Here is a 19,485-nt window from a genome sequence, read left to right as displayed (position 1 = left end):
TCTTAAATTCATTAAAATAATTAAAATCCCTCAAAATTCCAATTGAATACATCCCTCTTAATCTTATTCAATTCATTATATGTACTAGAATAATACGCTAACAATTACAATCATTTACCCAATTAATTGTAAAACAGGTAATTAGATAAAAATCTCCCTCTCTCCAGCGCACATGTTCAGTAATTTAATTCTTAATTCTTCAATCCCTTGGCGTTTGCCCAGAACTGTATTGCTGTAATGTCCCACCTAATCTTTTTTTGTTTAAATCTAAACCCAAAACCAAAACAGTAACGACACAAAATCAAAGATTCAATTTTGACTGGTTTTAGAGAGAGAGAGAGAGAGAGAGAGAGAGGGATGTGGGAGTCGATCTTCCTAACGCTGGCGGCGACGGCCGGAAATAACATCGGCAAAATTCTTCAGAAGAAGGGCACCGTGATTCTTCCTCCTCTCTCTTTCAAGCTCAAGGTAGGTACTCCTTCATTTTTTGTTTGCCCATTTTGCCGTTTTCGATTCTGTGATTGCTGTTCGAATCCCAATTTGTAATCTTGGAATTGGATTCCGGGATTTCATTTCCAAATTGGAATTGGGTTCGTTTCAAATTCCCAATTTTTCAGGATTTACAACAAAATTTCAATTTTTTTTATGTGTTGTGCGTTTGCAGGTGATCAGGGCGTATGCTTTGAACAAAGCATGGCTGATAGGTTTTCTGATGGATATATTTGGAGCTTTGCTAATGTTGAGAGCACTGTCTCTAGCTCCTGTAAGTGCTTCAACTCGAAAGTTCCGATTTTTCGATTATTTTTTTTAGTTTCGGTTTTTAGGGTAATTTTTATTGCAATTTGTTCATCTATTTGGTGGTTGGAATTAATGGTGTGCCACATTTTGGTGAATGTTGGATGATGTAATTTGCAGGTGTCAGTCATACAACCAGTTTCCGGGTGTGGACTTGCGATTCTCTCAATCTTTTCCCATTTTTATCTGAAGGAAATGATGAATGCTGTTGACTGGATGGGGATTACATTAGCAGGCATTGGCACTATAGGTAACGTAAGTTCTTCATAATGCTTGGAAGTTCAGTTTTCTTTGATGGGAACTGTTGCATTACTAGCTTTTGATCTTGTGTTTTGTTTTAAGAATAATCTGTGTGAGATTTTGTATTTGTAGGCGTTGGTGCCGGAGGTGAGGAGCAAAAGGCTTCCGCAATATCTGTGTTTCATCTACCATGGTTGGCAATTGTAGTCGCCTTCTTTTTTGTAGGTACCTAACCTTATACCTTGCATCATCTAATGTTTATAGTTGAACACTTGGATTTATGCAATCTAATGATTCTAACCCTGCAAGGCATCTTTAAATAGGCCCTCCTTAATGGGTGGCTACGCATCTACAGACGTCAACGCAAAAAACAGGAGTTGGTAAGCTGATTACTTCTTTTTCGTCTATCTTTAGTGTTTGAGTATGGTGCCCACTACCAATTCACTGATATCTGCTTGTGGTACAGATGGAATATGAAGTTGTTGAAGAAATTATATGTGGCTTGGAATCTGGCATTTTGTTCGGGTATGTTCCGTCCAGCACTAGTATGCATTAATATGTTTCTTATCATATATAGATTCATCTCTCTCATCCTTCAATTCTAGGAGGGAAATTATTAAAAAGCATGTAGAGTTATAGTTGTGCATGCTAGTACATGTCAATGATGTGTTGAGCATGTAAGTTGGGTGTACTTTATGTCACAAACGATAGATAGTTTAAGTATTGTTGACTTAAATCATGAAGCTGCTGTTGTTGTCGAGCCACGTTTAAAATCATAATGTAACTATCACACATCTTATTGCAGGATGGCATCTGTAATATCGAAGATGGGATTTGTATTCTTGGAGCAGGGTTTCCACAGCATACTGGTTCCAATATGTGTCATAATCAGCATATGTTGTAGTGGTACAGGGTTTTATTATCAGGTGTGGTGAATACTTTACTAAGTTCATAGTTTCATATCCATGTGTTCACGTAAACTGAAGTCGGTCCCATGAAATGCATTTGTAGTTTCTTTAGTTAGTTATTGTCATTGTTAATGAGTTATATCTTTTGACAGACTTGGGGCTTAAAGCATGGGAGGGCAATAGTAGTGTCTACATGTGCTGCTGTGGCATCAATTGTGACTGGTGTACTTGCTGGAATGCTTGCTTTGGGTGAAAAATTGCCTTCAGCACCAACAGCTCGTCTTTCACTGATGCTTGGATGGTAAATTACGATAGCTATACTGACTTATTTGCTCGCTTTTTTTTTTTTTTTTTTTTTATTTAAAGCTTTCTAAAACTTAGTTTTGGGCCTCAGGATGTCTTTAAACCAGATGGTTTTGACGTATGGTGTATGTGGAATGATTCATCAGCTATCATGATTCATTTAGGAAACCTGATTAGCACTTCCGTGAGATGAAAAATTCATTTAGGAAATCTATCAATTTCCCAACACTTCTTTTTTTTATTTTGGTTGAATCCACATACATATCGCGTAGAATTTATACTGATTCTCCTCATTCTCAGTCTCAACTTGCAAAAACTCTGTTCACGTTGTTTGAGGTGCCGAAATATGGAAATTTTCCATGAAGTTTACTCCAATTATTTTCTACCACAGGTTTCTCATAATTGTCGGTGTGATTTTGCTTGTGAGCTCAACACGGCTGATGCGACGCCTTCCTCGACCATTACGACAACTTTTACAGAGTGGCGTTGATCAGAGGAAATCCGGGACTATCCGTGTTAGGGATGGAAGCCCGAGCACCGTTGTTCAGGCAGCAACTCTGCATCATTTGATACCAACTTCCTCGAAAGAGAAGGCTTGATGTGATGACATTGGAAAGGTTGTATATGCATGAAGTATCTCACATCGGTGGACTTGCAAGTTACGAGAAGCAACTCCCCTTGGTTTAGGCAAAGCTGGTGTATAGTAGGGTATGAGTTTTAGACATCATTCCTCTTAGGATAAATCTTTACACCGTATTTCATGAACATTTAATGTTTCTAACTTTTTCCTCGATTTGGTACGCGGATATCTCACTGTTTATCAATCGCTGTTCGTTTTCATGAAAACGGTGTACCTTTCATCGCCATATGATTTCTTCGCCCCCAAAGTATAAACATGAAATTTATACTTTGAAATGGGGAGAGAGATTCCACTAGACTAAGTACTAGTTTAGTATCGAGATACTTTTATAAAACGTGGATATCAAAAAAAGTTGAGCTCAAAAGGTGTTTGATAAACATTTAAAAACAACTTATTTTCACAGTTTTGGGTGAAAAAAAGCTGAAAACGTGAAGCAGTAAAAATGACCTTATTCTCACAGCACAGCAATATCAAACTAGCTCTAATAGTTAGTTGGTTTTCGAAGGTAGCTCTCTGATTTTTGTAAGTTTTCACCTCTTTTCGCCTTTTCAAATGCAATGCCTGCTTTTCTTTTGGGAAATACTCTCGAGAGAGATTATTTTCACATCTTAAATTACTTCTTCCACAATTTTTTAATTTTTTAATATTTTCTACACACCACACCACTAACACTTGATAGAAAAATATTAAAAAATTAAAGGATGTGACATAAACAATTTGGGATGTGTGAGTATAATCTCTCTACTCTCAAATACCGTCCAATTTGTTGTCGATATTGTCCCGGCTACCGGGGTTACCGGTACATCTTTAGCAAATAGTCTTATATATTCTATGATATGACATAAATAAAGTATCAACGTGTCGTCTATACAAGCGATTTGCTACATTATTTGAGAGCTCTCCCTCCTTTTTTTTTTCTATGAGAACATTATTGTGATATTTCTTGGAGTACAGGCAAACATAATGATGATGACAAAGACAATAATGCCAAAACAAGACATGAACGGAGAAGAGATCCTCTTCAAATCTTTTCTACCAAGATCACCGAATTAAGTGATCCGGACCTTTGAAATTTTATCCAATGATAAAAAATTATTATAGCTTTTAAGGGGTCAAAACAGATGGATCGTTGGATGAAATTTCAAATGTCTGGATCACTTGATCCGATAGTTTTGATGAAAGTGATTCAAAATGAAGAATGAGCATAGAGAAAAAGTTGTCGTAGGACCCAAGTAAACAGTTAGTTACCTCTGCAACTTGACCCAGTAGCCCCAAGTAAACAGTTAGTTATCTCTGCAACTTGATTCGGTAGCTTTGATGAAAGAGATCCGAAATGAAGAATGAGCATAGAGAAAAAGTTGCCGTAGGACCCAAGTAAACAGTTAGTTACCTCTGCAATCACTTCAGGGGACGACCCCCTTACAGCCAGTTTTTAGGGTTTAGGACCTCTCTTATTGTACGACAAAACCCTACACCTCTAGGGGCCCACCATTACTTGGACTAGTGCAATCAACCACGAGTGATATGAATGCATTATGCAAAACCCCAACACTACCAGGATGGGTAGGGCACAAGTGTCATGTCACCCACCATTTCTAGTTGCCCTACTTTTCTATTTGTAGGGAAACTAATCAGAGCCAATCCTACATTCGAAATGTCACTGTGCAGTATCTTTAGGCTGACAAGCCATTGTCATGACTGGTGTTTAGGGAAGTGATTTCTGTACACGTCTTTTTAATCTCTGCACCACTTTTATCTTTAGCAACTGAGTTGAATAAATCAAGAGGGGTAAAAATAAACAATGATGTGCAGAAGGAGAAAATGAACGTACAAAAGTCAGTTCCATGTTATTAAATTTCTCCCATACTAAAACATTTTTAGCTTGAGAAACTATCACAGTAACATTTAAGATGTAGGTGAATCGTTCTCCTGACGATTTCCTGTTCAAGATGTAGGTGAATCGTTCTCCTGACGATTTCCTGAGCATTGCATGTGAGTTGCCAACCTTTACATAGAAAGTTACATGAAAGGGCTCTTCTAAAGTAGTAAACTGACAGATCATATGGTTTTTGCCTCCCATGACTGTACTACTCTGTTTTCTCTCTCTACAGGGCAAAGTTCAGTACCCAAAATGGCCAAACGGAAGGGAAGGAACGAAGAGAAAATCAGAGAAGATGGTCCCCAAGATGGGAAAGGGATCATTTTCGGATCCCTTCCACCAAATCCTCTTCATCAAACAATCCGGACCCTTGAAATTTGATTCAACGGCTGAAGTTATTATAACTTTTAAAGTGGACTCCTGTTTGTAGTCATTGGATCAAATTTTAAGGCCTCAGATTAGTTGATGGGAAGGATTTGGTGAAAATGATGGATCCCTTTCCCCCGAGATGGATAGCCTCTGTCCAAAAAGCAGTTGATAACTTTGAAATACTTTTATTTTCCGACAAGACGATAATTTACGGGCCTAATCCGCATCTTCAAAATTGACACAACATTTTTCTAGCCAACTAACCTAGCCCGCATCTTCGAAATTGACAAGACAATAACTTTGGTATACTTTCAGTCTTCAAATTATGACTTGTAGACCAATTAAGTCTAGCAAGAACCTCTTTGTGGGACCTTGCAGAATTCAGTGACTTATGATAAGCTATGATTTCTAAACTTAACTAACAATATAAGCTGCAGAATAAAAGTTTTGGGATGCCTTAAGTTCTGCACTATTTTAGAACTGTAATAATTTCCTTCCGTTTCAATCGATCATGAACGAAAGTACGCAACGAAAGACGGAATAAATTCACTTGAAATCGGATTACCGCTGCGAAAAAGCACATGGAAAGGAGAGGTCCATGGCCTCATGGAAATAGTTTCTTCCACACAACTCAAGTATTGATGAATCACAGCAGGAAATAATTAGTCTAGGTGAAAGAATTATTGCCGGTGACAGTTTCACCTTGCGTGTTCTTGGCCTGAGTTTTACCGAGTTGCTCCTTTTTCCAGCTTTCATGAGAAGCAACATGGTCATGGGAAGGAATGTATTGCTGCCAAAGCACACATTGTGAATTTATCAAGGCTTCTGTTTTGTTTTGGAATTCAAAACCATTTCTTCGACTAATAAACGAGTAAGCTCACTCATCGACAGGATGGAAAAGTCGGGTTATCACTATACCTCCATCTTCTGAACAAGTTCTTTGGCTGTTGGAGCAGAGACAACTATATGCCGAGCACCTGGCTTGATGAATCCTTCTTCGACACCATTGTCAAATAGCGCAAGCAAGGTATTATAGTACCCATCTACATTAAGCAAACCAACCTGGACAGAGTAATATCTAAGTTACACATTCAAAATTAGTAGGAGTTGATCGTAACATTTTCAATAACGGAAATTGATGCATTACCGGCTTCATATGAATCCCAAGTTGCGCCCATGTTATTATCTCCAACAGCTCTTCCATAGTTCCATATCCTCCTGAAACCGAAATTAACACTGTACTAAGCACAAGCATTGTAATTTTTTAAAGTTTTTAGTGAGAATTTGTGATGTAACTACCAGGAAGAGCAATGAAGGCATCAGCCTCTTGAGCCATCAAAGCTTTGCGTTCATGCATGTTTGCAACTGTTCTTACTTCTCCAAAGGATGGACCAGATATCTGTCAAAGTTATCCGTAACATATCTTTTAAACCAGAGAACTAAAACTGAGATAATAAAAGACCATGAACAATTTCTTCCCCGAATCCACTAAGAATGTGCACGATGACCCCGTTTAAAATGTGAAAACACTACATCAAACATTTTCAAGAATTAAGGGGAAAAAACAGCATGAAATCAATCAAGAACAGTTGCATTTACAAAATGACGAGAGAAGGCGAGGATAAGATCAGTATATGGATGTATAGAAATACCTCAAGAGGAATGAGAGCTTTTGGAATGACCCTGCATGTAAAAAGCAGGTATGATTTTACTTGAGCGACGTTTTTATGATCAGCAGAGACATTGTTTGCATTAGTAACATGTTTATGAAGTAAGAGACCAAATTATACTATATAACTCAAAGCAAAAGTTTCATTTATATATACCCAAGAACATGGCAACCTCCGTCATACACTGTCTGCGATACCAAACCCATCAACCCGACACTTCCCCCGCCATACACCAAATCTATCTTCCTTTTCACCTGCAATATCCACCAACAAAAGTAAACAAGTAACTCCCAGATCATCTTCTAGGGGAAAATTAAGCATCGAAAACAAACGCGTATAAAATCCTTTGTCAATGCATCTGCATAAAGATATACACTTTGCAAAAGTGCTTAATATTCCTGACCAGAAATCACAGCACACGAATAGCCCCAGTGGTGATTAGCAAACAGAACAAACCCGGTTCCGGTTCGAGGAGAGAAACTTCCTAACATATTGAATATATCTCCCCCCCCCCCTCCCTCTCTCATCCGACTAGAGAGAGATAAAGAGAAAGGGGTATACAACACGTGATAGACAAGTTTTTCTCCGTTTCGAGGCATTACAGAATACACAGCCATTTGACAACTCTAAACTAAACAAATCAACAAGAAGCTCTTTTGTGAAACAATCAAAAACCAAAACAATCCCATTATCCGTAAAAACACCAAAAACCCATCAGAAAGCAACTCGAGTGGATTCAAACTCATCAAAGATTACATCTTTATACCAAAAAACCCTGCACTTAAACAGCAATAAACACGATTAAACAAAGATTAAGCAAAAAGAGCGTAAAAAGTAGAACAAAAGCAGTCATACCAGTTCATTACCCAACTCCAGAGTAGCATCACTGAACACTTTTCTGCGGCCAGAGTTGCTTCCACAGAACACACAAATCCTCCTGAACTTGCTGCTTTTGTTCTCTTCCATTCACAAAGTCTGCAACTTTTTTTCACACTTTTTGGGGTCAATCCAGCATCATTTGTCAAAAAAGACCTGAAGGCAAGAAAAACCGAGGCAAATGGGTGAGTTTTATGCAGATTATATGGTATTTTAACATCAAAAGCACAAAACTTTATGCAAAATCGACGGAGGACGAGAGAGAGAGGGAGAGCATACGAGAGGGGTTCTTTGAAAGGACAAATGGGTTGATCCTAAAATTGGTATAAAATCAATCAAATTGGTGCGCTTGTTGGGTTTCATGTATCCGGTGAGTGAAGCACGGATAACCCACATGCTCCATTCCCTTTCTAAACCGACGTCATTTTGTCTGGAATTACAAACCGAACACTGTATATTGTCATCGTGACGTCTTATTTAATAATATAATGTTATATGACTCATTTTACATAAGTTATTCTCGTATTTATGAATTAATTAAAATTATAAATCAGAAAATAAAATTAACTCACAGTTGTAAATTGTTGCGATGGATAGAAGTTTATTTATTTACTTCTCTACGTCTCGAGTTCAAATCATCTACAAGAGCTCCGGTGTGTAATTTAATATGGAAATAGTTAATTTGAAAACTTTTTTTTTGTCAAATAAAATAAAATAATTAGAATTATATTCGTGAAGATTTGGGAGAAGACAGATTAGTGTAGACTCAGCAAATAGCTGGGACTGTTAATTAATGCTCCAAATATTGGCGGGCATTGACTTCTACTTAACAAAATTTTTATTGTTAATTAAATTAAACCCTTTTTTAATGGAGATTAATTTCGACAACCGCGTGTTTTGTGTTTGTTGTGTGCCAATATTTTTGTAGCGACGTGAAGTTGTAAGCACAGTAAAATTAGTTTTAATTTATTTCGACTTTTTAATCAAAATAGTTTCTAAGGTTGACATAACTCTTTACTTTAGTCTCTCTCACATGTATAGTTTCCAAACTCAGGTGGTGCTGGGACCACCTTGTCCGTATTTCCATCCAGCTTTGCTTGAGATTATCCACGGTCAATCATTTTGATCATTCTGTGAAAAATCTCAGTTAAATTGAGGGTATTTTTGTCATATCAACCCCTTCACTTGTACAGGTGGTTCCTTCATTTTAACGAAATTTTTTCAAAATGAGCAAAATGATTGATGGTAGGCAATCGTAGGGACTACTTCTATTAAGTTTAAATATCAAGACCAAAGTGAGAAGTTATGACAATCTCATAGACTATTTTGATTAAAAATAAGCTTTGATTACTTACCAAAAAAATAAAGTTGATCTCATACAATATTACGTGAATACTCACTGACTTGACTCCTTTTTTTTTTTTTTATTGAATCCACTTACTTGACTTGTTTGAGCAATACTTTTTACATACATAAAATTTAGTTTGACACATATACAAAAGTAACCCGTTAAAATTACAAAACGAAATTATACGCATAAAGCGTTTCCGTCTCACAGTCCATACTTCATAGCAATAAAGAATAGTGGATGCTCAATTTCTATTTGTCTTTTGTTTTGTTATGAATGCATGTGTGTCGACATGAATTATAAATCAAATGCAAGACAATCAACGTTTTAGTTAAGTTGATTGGTTGGCCTAAAAGGAAAAGGAAAAAAAAAGTTGATTGGCTACCTTTGTTTGGTTGGTGCTTTGATGTCAAATCTTTCATACACGGTGAGTTATTAGGGTCAGCTCAAGTGGCAACTGGACGTGATAACAAAATGAAATAAAGCGTTTTTGAGTTTAGTACTTTTTAAAATAACAACAAAAATATCTTTGTTTTTATTTATATTGTTTAAATGTGGACAGATTATTAGGAAGATAAGAATGTATAATTTCATATTTTCCGCAATCGCATTAAGCTTAGAGCTCGTTTGAAAAATACGACCTCAGCATTTTCAAACATGGGAACAAAAATTTCTCATCCTCCCCCACTAGAAGTAGGGGTGGAAAAAATTCCCGAAAATCCCGAACCGAACCGAAAGAATTCCGATCTCAAACCAAAAATTTCCCAAACCGAAATTTCGGTATGAGATTCAGGATTGGCTTCTCGATATTTCGGGAACCTCATACTGAACCAAAAATATATAATATTAATTATTATATATATATTTATACATATATATTATATATATTATTCTTTTATAATTGATGCTAATAGTTTATAATTCATGCTCCGCAACCTGAATGCCCTACACCTTGCATATTTTTCATGTTCTGTTTGATATTCATTCGGATTTTATTATTGCTGCTGCCATGGCTGATGATTTCAGAATGCTTGATTCTTTTGTCTCTTAACATATTGCAAAAAGGGTTTAATTAATTTGAATTTTGACTCTGATAAAAACAGTCAGGCATGCCAGTTTTAGATTAAATGGTAGTGTGAATGAAATGACATTCCTAGTTCATGAATGTGTTCTGAATTATATATTTGAAAAACAATTCATAATTTCATATTTCAATTTGAAATTCTCGATTTGTCCCGAAATCCCGAAAATATTTCGGGATTCCCGAAAATTTGGTTTGAGATTGGTCTTTAAATTCCAGTCCCGAAAAATTTTGGTTTGGGATTCGGGATACTATGCTCGGTATGGGATAACATACCGAAAATGTTTGTGTAGTTACTTTTCCTCTTATCTACGATGCATGGATACTGACACGGAGATACAACATGACATGACATGAGGATATGTCAAATTTACAAGGATAATTGTTGTATGACCACAAAAGAATACAACGCGACATGACACGGGCATACGAGGGGATACTACCGTGTCCATGCATCTTAACCTCTCATTTCCTAAACTCAAGCATTCTGTTTCGCATCCTTCTAATGACTTTCTTTCGGGAACTCCATTGTTGTTTTCTCAGGAAAGAAACATCAAACCAAATAACATTGTGGAAAAGAAGGGACCCCTTTTGAATTCGAACCGAAGATTCAAACCAAAAGGGGCCTAAAAGAATAAGATAAAAGTAAAACCACAGAAAAACATGGAAAGAAGTTAACATTTTGCAAATTTGCAACCTTATTTCCCAATTTGTTTTTGATGTTTGAGACCTCCTCATGGGAAGAAGAATTTCGACAGATGAGACAAACCGGCTAATCCATCCGTTGCTATCTTTGTCTTTCTTTGCTGCTGCCATGGCCGCCACCATTGCCATGATCACGGCTCTTTGTAGTTTTCGAAGAAAATCTTCTCCGTCCCCTTCTGAATCCCCTGCTTCTAAGGAAGCAGAGGAAACCGATGCTTGCAATGTGCAAACATCGGAAGCTGCATTGGCGGAGACAGGGAACAAAACACCTCAACAAGATTTGGAAAGAGATCAAGAAAATGAGGATCCAACGATGAGTAAAGAGCTGCCTTTGCCTCCAAGAATGAAGAACTCAGGACAATTTTATTCAGGACAGCTTTATTCCGGCAACCTCGACATGAAACCTAAATTGAAAAAGTCTGCATCCGAGCGAAGGCTCTTCTCGAATTTGAGCATTAAATTGCCACGAAGCTTGTCGATGGCACGAAAAGATAAGGTAAAGGAAGAGTACAACAAGCGAAAGAACGGAAAGTTGAAGCCGGAAGACTCAATCTGGATGAAGACGATCATACTAGGTGAGAAATGTAAAGTACCTGATGAGGATGAAGTTGTGATACATGATGCTAAGGGGAGGAGGATTCCGGCTTATCGCCCAAAAAGTAGGCAATCCTCCTTCATTGATCCGAACGCATTACCGGACCAAAGAATGAAGAGAGTAGAAGTAGAAAACAAAATTAATCAAGAGGCTGAGCACAAACAAGAAAACAAATACCAAGAAAGTGATCAAGAACATAAAGATAACGATGAGGATAATTAAGGTCAAATGTACATTTTTTTTATCTTAATTATTTGTTTATCTTGAAGTGTATAGTTTCATTGGTTTGTTTTGTTTTCGATTTGATCATGAGGCTGAAATTCTTTCTTTCTTTTTTTTTTTTTTTTTTTTTGTGTGATGATCAGCCGATTGGATATCATTATCATGTTAAGGTTTCAGGCAGACAGTAAAAGATGAACTTGCATAGTTGAACTTTCCAAGCCTCATTGACAATGAATAAAGAATTAAGATTTAGAATTGATCCCAAAATTAATTAAAAGGTCTCATTGAAGAAGTCATGGTATTCTCAAATTTTCTATTATATTTGATCCCACACATTGGGATTGGGATCTTTGATGTTTGTATCATGCGAAGTCTCCATAATTTTGTCTTGGGTTTAATTTCTAGTATTGATGAATCACACGATGATGATCAATGTGAAGTTAAAATGCTTTTATCAATCTTTTCGATCTCCAGAAAGTGACTAACATGACAAAATCATCAGCAAATCCCCTTAAAAAAAAAAAAAAACAGTTTCAATAATCATGTTGCCTCAGTAGCAAACATGTAAACACGTGCATACATACAAAACAGCTCAAGCCTCAATCTGCATTTCCAATAACATTCTCAAAGCAAATAAGAATAACTAACATTAAATGATTCACGTAATATTTTGATTTAATAATACAATGTTATGCGTTAAAACTTACTCACATTATTATTCTATCGAAACGAAGCGACACGATAGCTGGCTTTGTTGAAAATCCAATTCCATATAAGTCATTATCCAAGAAGACAAGATATTGAGCATAAAGCATCACATTAATGTAGAACCTTATTATTTGTATGGATACCCTTTCCAATAAAAAAATTAGCTGGCTTGATACATCTGCATGTATCTATTAATTGAAGTAATGTTTATCATCTTATTTATGAGTTTAAATTTTAAGATTTGTATCTATTTACTAAACAGATCTCGAAATTCAAATTCATCTAACAGTAATAGATAGAGTGGTGAACATCATAATCACTTGATCATGGTGAACAAAAATATTCCCTATATGATTTTCAACTTTCTTTAACCACTCAAGTCTAACACGTGGTGAGATTAGTTTCGATGTGAGTTTATATTCATTCACATCTACGATTTGTATGAGTCACACAATCCAAAGACATAATTGGTCTCTAATGTTATTCATTTACACAATTGAGCTTGTTTGAGATTGTTTTTGTAAAAAAATTATAAATTTAAGTTTCTTTTTAAAACATTTAAAAGTCCTTTTTGAAGAAGTAAATATGACAATTCTAACCGTTAAACCCGATAACCGCTCAAATGAATTGGATTTGGGTATGAAAATTCGGATATTTTGGATATGGGGAAAAACGATGAATATTATTCGGTTATGGTTTTGGATATAGTTATAAAGGTACCCAATCCGTATCCATCTCCAAATCCGAACCGAACAATATAGAATATAATTATATACAATATAATAGCATATATATGTGTTTGGACCCGATTTTACACCATCGGCCCGAGTAATCGAGGCCGTTGAGTGAGCATGGTTCTCAACCATCAGATGAAAAAATAGAGATATTTTTGCTAAAGGATAATATTATGGATTTTATCATAATAATTATCTTGGTATCTTCTTAAACCAGATAAATAGGATGTGATTTATATCTCAAATAAAATAATACAGTTCGAATTGATTTGGGATGTCTGACGGCACTTGGAAGCTTAAAATGAATTTGAAATTCGTTTGATCAAAATGTATCCACGACAATAGAGATGATGGCTTTTGGTGATGATGTGAGGATGAGATGAGAAACCTAGGTAGGCTAGGTTTTTAATGCATGGTGATAGTGTTGTCAGATTGAGTACAAGGCCATAAGAATTGATGATGGGATTAGGCCATATAGTATGCATGCCGTGTGGACTGGGCTAACTATATATATATATATATATATATATATATCAGAGAGCTTAAGGGGAGGGATCCCCATTTTTTGAAAAAAAATGGGGATTAGGTGTGGGCCCCACTTCACATCAAATTTCAACGATCCGAACCGTCTATTTTATTAGTCTCGATTCATAGATCATCCTTGCAAAAATTCAATTCAATCCGAAACCATTTGCCTATTTAATTATCAATATCAAATTTCATATTTTCTTATATAACAAAGTATTCGTTCATTTCCTTGAACCCAATTAGATGTCTTAAACATTTCCAATTTAGCTAATATTTTGCAAGGATGATCTATGAATCGAGACTAACAAAATAGACGGTTCGGATCGTTGAAATTAGATGTGAAGTGGGCCCCACACCTAATCCCCATTTTTTTCAAAAAATGGGGATCCCTCCCCTTAAGCTCTCTGTATATATATATATATATGTATGTATGTATATGTATATGTATATGTATATATATATATATATAAAATAATTGGTGGCTATTTATTTGTTCATCTCCAAGCATGCGGATTATTTGGGGATTTGATGTGATAACTGATAAGAATAAACATAAGGATCGAATTTGGTTGTATTTTTGGCTAAGTTCAGAGTCTTGGGGGGAGTAAAGCTTATCCGAGGCTCAAATAAGTGGAAGAGTTCTAATAACATGGTAGTCTTTACCAGCTTATCAATCAGCGCATACTCGTCCTTATAAATACAAGGCTACAAACAACGTTAATGCCCCTCCAATTCAACACATAAACTGCCATGCGCAAACTCTTGCTCTACTCGAAACCTCTCAACAACCTTAAGATTTTTATTTTCTTTTTCGCCAACACATCTTTAGTTTGGATAAACAGTACTGTGAAAGCAACCGGCGAACATCTTCAGTTTGGATAAACGACACTATTGTCGTAGAATCAGCCGACCGCAAAGCACCTTTAGTTTGGATAAACAACATTGTGACGAGGCCGACTAGTTATCTATCCAAGTCTCGGTCGAGAAGGATTTTCGAATTCTTATTGGCAAAGGTCATCTCATTAGCCTTCTCGGCGAAGTGAGGTGTTACCAGATTACTACATTCGGCACCCTAGGAGCTGAATTTGATATTGAACTTCGCAGAACTAGCAGCTTTGTCTTCAGGCTCTAGAACCTGAAGGCCGAGACGTGTTCCTTCCTCGGCCGCAGTCGCGAGATTCAGAATTCAGCAGCGTGCCCAACGGAACATCAACAAATTTTACTCATCGGTCGAGCTCGGCTGTCGAGTTGGCACGCCTCGCACACAACCGAAGGACGTAGTTAGCTTATTAATTATTTGGTCTGCGCGCCACGTAGGCTTGGTAGTTTTTAGGGTCAACAATATGTATATTAATTATTCATCGAATCCGTTAGCTTAAGAATACAAAAGTTGCATTGTGTGAGTTGTATTTTGTGAGAAAGTTTAAAAGTTTTGATATGAATCAAAATCTATAAGAATTCAATAGTACTTATGAGAGATATCAAAATCAACCAATATTATTAATGTTTAGCTTTAATTTTTATGCTCTACAAGATCCATTCATCAAATCATTTTATACATCAAATATTTAATAGTGAAATTAATATTTACTAGACTATAATGCGTCAATTGAATGAATATATTTTTTGTAGTGACGAAAATGGATATAACCGTTAATCAATGGGAAATCCGTTATCCGGTGGATAAGGTTATAGATAATACCCGATGGTTTATTTACGATTATGAATATGATTAATTTTCATAATTATAGGGATAAATATAACATTTTCATTCTCAAACCGAACCATTGCCATTCATCTAAATAAGCATATTACACGTGAATTTTCATTTACCTAAAAAAGGAAAACTCTATTTTAACTTCAGCAGAGGGTACACCTAAAACTCCACGTGGATAAATGCTAGTGATGGATCAGTGTAGTCACATGTACACAATTCTAACCAATCACGCACAGAGATGGATATTTTATATTAATTTTTTTATAAAAATAATAAAATAAAAAATAAATGTTGACATAATTTAACTGTAATCGTAAAAAACAGGAGAGTAGGAAGGAAGGTATGGAGAGGGCAGGGCAGAAAATCCATCTCGATCATGCGCTCCCTCCATTTTTCCTTATTTTCCCTTTAAATATTTAACGCTCGTTGGGAAGAAAGAGAGAGAGAGAGAGAGAGAGAGGTCAGGTTACTGTCGACAGAGGATTCTGAGAAAGTCCGAGGAAACCTCTCCGTCTCCTTTTCTCCTCCCGAAGGGAGACGGGCACTTGATTCATTCATTTCCAACATCATAGGACCATCAAGAAAACATCATATATTTTTGCTAAATTCCAAATCATTCGTGCCCGTTCTTCTCTCTCACCCGAATCTTCCAATTCCAATATTCCTGGTAGGTTTCCAATTCCCTCTTCGATTCCTCCTCCTCCGTTTCCTGTTTCAAACAAAACCCACAAACCGATTCCTTTTTTTGCAACCAAAAGGCTGCGTCTTTCGATTGGATTAAAGGGGTTTCGATTGTTAGGAATTTGGGGTCTGTTACCGAAGGAGAAACCTTTGATGGGTTACGTGTGATTTTCAATTTCGTTTATTTTTCGATAGTTTTCGGTTCGGGGGTTTGTGATTGATTCAATTGAGAATTGCTGTAATAATTGAAGGGGAATTTTGAGTGTTTTGGTGGTGTGGTTGCTCGGTCAGATTTATATCCTTGAATGTATCTTGTCATCACTGCGGTGGAGGATCGGTTTCTGAGTGTGCCCGACTCGATTCGGGGTGTTCTCAGGCCATTTTACCTGCACATTGAGCAAAAGCCCGTCTCGTTTTGTTTTCCGAGAGATAGATGGGATAAGGAGTTCTTCAAGTTGCAGGGCGGATAATAACTTACTTGTCGAATTTACGAAAGGTTCTGGCTTTGTTGGTTGTTTTGTTTCGAGGAATTTGAGATGGGTTCGACGCAAAGGTCTACCTTGCCTACTAATGTGGCGGAATTGGTTGATGCTTCCCCATCAAACGGCCAAGAGGTTTCGTACATTGGTAGTATGCCGGTTTATGTTAGGGAGTTGATTGCCGGTGGCGCTGCTGGGGGATTCGCTAAAAGTGCGGTTGCGCCGCTGGAAAGGACCAAGATACTCTTGCAGGTGAGGCATTTAACAACCTCCATGTTTTTCGAGGCTAATTAGTTTAGTATATAGTGAATGGATGTTTGAGAAATTTTTTCATTGTGAATGATTTTGCTCGTATATGTTTCTATTGCCATATTCTTCATGCTAGGCATCTTGTTGTTATCTGCTCAATTTCTGCATTTGTTTTCATGTACTTATAGACAAGGACAGAGTTCCGCTCTCTCGGAGTGTGGCAATCTCTGAAGAAGATATTCCAGCACGAAGGTGTTCGAGGATTCTACAAGTAAGTTAGACGTGAACAATTACTGTTTGAGTTTCGATATCAAACTTTATACATGTCTCGGTAACAATTATTCTCGAACTTTCTTGTCTGTTTTTCAGAGGAAATGGAGCAAGTGTTGCTCGAATTATTCCTTATGCAGCCTTACATTACATGACATATGAGCAGTACAGGTGTTGGATCTTGAATAACTATTCTGCTTTAGGATCAGGGCCTCATATTGATCTTTTAGCTGGTGCAGCAGCCGGAGGGACAGCAGTTTTATGCACTTATCCCTTGGACCTAGCTCGCACCAAACTTGCTTATCAGGTCAGTGTTTTGCATATATCTTATCGGTACCTTTTTCTTTTGTGTCAAAAACGATTTTTGTAATAGTTCATTGATTCATTGTTTAATCTCTTTTTGTTATGGTTTTACAGGTTGTTAATACCCGAGGAAACATTAATTATGGCATGAAAGGCACCCACCATCAAATTGCTTATAAGGGCATAAGGGATGTGCTTTCAAGTGTTTACAAGGAGGGGGGCTTCCGTGGTCTCTATCGAGGTGTAGGTATGGATTTGCTTCTTTAATTATGATGTGGCAAAACCATTTGTCACCACATTCTGTGTATCTCATAGCTGAGTGTCCTGCTAAGACTTTACTGATTGGAGGTGCCGTTTGTTCATATGTGATGCAATATAATGGACAAGCTAATATTAACTTGGAGCTTCTTTTACTTGATCAGGCCCAACTCTCACCGGAATACTCCCCTATGCTGGTTTAAAGTTCTACATATATGAGAAACTTAAACTGCATGTTCCTGAAGAGTATGAAAAGTCCATTGTAATGCGTCTTTCTTGTGGAGCTTTGGCTGGGTTATTTGGGCAAACTCTAACATATCCGTTGGATGTTGTTAGGAGGCAAATGCAGGTATCGCTTTGTCAATGTTATTTATAATTTTTTAAGTGTAGATTCGTTTTCTCCCTTCTGCCTTTTAAATTATTAGATGTTTGTTACGAAATGAAGTTTGTTGCAGTAAGGACCACGGAGTCATAAGGTTATATGACATTTAATTTGGATTTTCACATATATGGTGGGATGTTACAGGTTGAGAATCTGCATTCTTCAGATCAAGGTGGTGTTAGGTACAAAAACACGTTGGACGGTCTTAAATATATTATCCGTAATCAAGGATGGAAAAAGTTGTTTTCCGGCCTAAGCGTTAACTATATCAAGGTGATTTCTTATTCTCTTTGTGTCAAATCAGTATACTTTGTCTGAATTTCAGATTTGATTGAGCGTGCTTTTGTGAGGATAAATTTGTGTTTTTGGTTCTCTGTTGATACTTCAATTAGGTATCTTTTCTTTGTGCTTTTCTTAAAGATAGATTCAATAGAGATTTTAGGGAAATAAAATGCCTACGTTTTCATTGGATTGTGATGCATCTTTCCCGTTATTCCATTGCATTTGAAGTAGAAAGCTAATAGCTTTAAGAGTTCACAGTTCATATTATAGCTATGCTGGTTTCTAGCTTCGGCCATGATTTTTCTTGTTAATGAAAGATTTGTACTGTATATGCTGGTTTCTAGCTTCAATTAGCTAATAGCTTTAAGAGGTCGCACTTGGTGCGATGGCAAGTGCCTTCGCCCATGAGCGGTAGGTCTCGGGTTCGAGACTTGGGAGCAGCCTCTCCATAAATGGGGGTAAGGCTAGCCGACATTCACCTCTCCCAGACCATGCGTAAAGCGGGAGCCTTGTGCACTGGGTACGACCTTTAATGAAAGATTTGTACTGTGTTGTCAGATTGTTCCTTCTGTGGCAATCGGTTTTACTGCGTATGACACGATGAAGGGTTGGCTCCACATTCCGCCCCATCAGAAAGCCCAATCAAATAACTAGTGCGGCATAACCAGAAATTCAGAATGTGTAAGCTTACAAACTCCACCCAATACTTGGAATCTGGTGCTAATACAAATGTTGCGAATTCAGATTCAACCTCTTTGATGAGTAGAAATCGTCAAATTGTACTGTGGTTATCACGGGCTTCTTTTTCGTCAATGCTGAACTGAGAGTATGTGTGTGTGAGCATATATTCAAGCAAATTTCTATCTTGTCCAATTTCTTACATCCTTCTCTTTAACTTCCTTCAACCCAGTGGTCAATGGTCATCTACTGCACGGGAAGTACAAGGAAGAAGAGCAAGACGAGCGTGGATTCTTAAACTCATTTGGATTATTGATTTGCATGTAAAATTGAGCTTAACCTTGTTCATAATATTAATTACCATTTAATTACTGTATATCAATCTCTGATGCTCTTGTAGCTATTTGGCCATTATGCTTTGATGGGTTGTATTTGATTCAAGTGTTTCCGTGATACCTTAATTTGATAGCCGATATTTTAAACTACTTTGATCTTAAGGGTCAGGAGGCTGGGATACAACACACTGACCGACTGACCTAATCTACGCCTGCCTGTTTCCTTGATACCTAGCCTGCACTGAATTGT

General features: G+C 36.9%; 4 protein-coding genes across 8 annotated transcripts; 3 read left to right on the top strand and 1 right to left on the bottom strand.

The window, feature by feature from the left end:
- The first annotated feature begins 245 nt into the window (after positions 1-245).
- Positions 246-3,092, top strand: LOC126631003 (probable magnesium transporter NIPA9). Of its 2 annotated transcripts, none has more exons than XM_050301165.1 (9): positions 246-468; positions 665-763; positions 916-1,045; positions 1,168-1,256; positions 1,359-1,415; positions 1,502-1,560; positions 1,841-1,961; positions 2,096-2,244; positions 2,338-2,482. In XM_050301165.1, the coding sequence occupies exons 1-9, from the start codon at positions 358-360 to the stop codon at positions 2,399-2,401; spliced, it is 879 nt and encodes a 292-aa protein (XP_050157122.1). In that variant the 5' UTR covers positions 246-357; the 3' UTR covers positions 2,402-2,482. The 2 variants fall into 2 exon arrangements, with proteins under 2 accessions (XP_050157122.1, XP_050157121.1); XM_050301164.1 differs by lacking the exon at positions 2,338-2,482 and adding an exon at positions 2,638-3,092 and having other exon boundaries at positions 251-468.
- A 2,576-nt stretch (positions 3,093-5,668) lies between these two features.
- LOC126631007 (cytokinin riboside 5'-monophosphate phosphoribohydrolase LOG8-like) lies at positions 5,669-8,110 on the bottom strand. The gene is made up of 8 exons (XM_050301169.1): positions 7,960-8,110; positions 7,660-7,836; positions 6,961-7,058; positions 6,787-6,817; positions 6,434-6,533; positions 6,282-6,352; positions 6,053-6,196; positions 5,669-5,924 (listed from the first exon to the last, which is right to left on the bottom strand). The coding sequence occupies exons 2-8, from the start codon at positions 7,768-7,770 to the stop codon at positions 5,802-5,804; spliced, it is 678 nt and encodes a 225-aa protein (XP_050157126.1). The 5' UTR covers positions 7,771-7,836; positions 7,960-8,110; the 3' UTR covers positions 5,669-5,801.
- A 2,552-nt stretch (positions 8,111-10,662) lies between these two features.
- On the top strand, positions 10,663-11,756 carry LOC126631006 (uncharacterized). The gene has a single exon (XM_050301168.1). The coding sequence runs from the start codon at positions 10,846-10,848 to the stop codon at positions 11,629-11,631; it is 786 nt and encodes a 261-aa protein (XP_050157125.1). The 5' UTR covers positions 10,663-10,845; the 3' UTR covers positions 11,632-11,756.
- Positions 11,757-15,737: 3,981 nt separating this feature from the next.
- On the top strand, positions 15,738-19,385 carry LOC126631000 (mitochondrial carrier protein CoAc1-like). 4 transcript variants are annotated; one of them, XR_007626200.1, is made up of 9 exons: positions 15,738-16,730; positions 16,916-16,998; positions 17,097-17,304; positions 17,415-17,547; positions 17,723-17,907; positions 18,085-18,213; positions 18,781-18,903; positions 18,967-19,048; positions 19,133-19,385. XR_007626200.1 is itself a non-coding variant. In XM_050301163.1 (8 exons), the coding sequence occupies exons 1-7, from the start codon at positions 16,536-16,538 to the stop codon at positions 18,874-18,876; spliced, it is 1,029 nt and encodes a 342-aa protein (XP_050157120.1). In that variant the 5' UTR covers positions 15,738-16,535; the 3' UTR covers positions 18,877-18,903; positions 18,967-19,385. The 4 variants fall into 4 exon arrangements, 3 of the variants coding, with proteins under 3 accessions (XP_050157120.1, XP_050157119.1, XP_050157118.1); XM_050301163.1 differs by having other exon boundaries at positions 18,967-19,385; XM_050301162.1 differs by lacking the exon at positions 18,967-19,048 and having other exon boundaries at positions 15,739-16,730.
- Positions 19,386-19,485: the final 100 nt, after the last annotated feature.

Source organism: Malus sylvestris, chromosome 8 (genome assembly GCF_916048215.2).
Source record: "Malus sylvestris chromosome 8, drMalSylv7.2, whole genome shotgun sequence".
NCBI classification, from domain to species: domain Eukaryota; kingdom Viridiplantae; phylum Streptophyta; class Magnoliopsida; order Rosales; family Rosaceae; genus Malus; species Malus sylvestris.
Note: the sequence above shows the minus strand (reverse complement) of the source record. Positions and strands in the feature narration are given on the sequence as shown.

Coding starts and splice junctions, on each gene's coding strand:
- LOC126631007 (XM_050301169.1), bottom strand. CDS start 7,770: ATGGAAGAGAACAAAAGCAGCAAGTTCAGGAGGATTTGTGTGTTCTGT. Junction 6,818..6,960: donor GGAGGTTGCCATGTTCTTGG/GTATATATAAAT, acceptor TTTTACATGCAG/GGTCATTCCAAAAGCTCTCA. Junction 6,534..6,786: donor AAGCTCTCATTCCTCTTGAG/GTATTTCTATAC, acceptor TAACTTTGACAG/ATATCTGGTCCATCCTTTGG.
- LOC126631003 (XM_050301164.1), top strand. CDS start 358: ATGTGGGAGTCGATCTTCCTAACGCTGGCGGCGACGGCCGGAAATAAC. Junction 1,257..1,358: donor TTGTAGTCGCCTTCTTTTTT/GTAGGTACCTAA, acceptor ATCTTTAAATAG/GCCCTCCTTAATGGGTGGCT. Junction 1,561..1,840: donor GAATCTGGCATTTTGTTCGG/GTATGTTCCGTC, acceptor ATCTTATTGCAG/GATGGCATCTGTAATATCGA.
- LOC126631000 (XM_050301163.1), top strand. CDS start 16,536: ATGGGTTCGACGCAAAGGTCTACCTTGCCTACTAATGTGGCGGAATTG. Junction 16,999..17,096: donor GGTGTTCGAGGATTCTACAA/GTAAGTTAGACG, acceptor TCTGTTTTTCAG/AGGAAATGGAGCAAGTGTTG. Junction 17,908..18,084: donor TTGTTAGGAGGCAAATGCAG/GTATCGCTTTGT, acceptor GGGATGTTACAG/GTTGAGAATCTGCATTCTTC.
- LOC126631006 (XM_050301168.1), top strand. CDS start 10,846: ATGGGAAGAAGAATTTCGACAGATGAGACAAACCGGCTAATCCATCCG.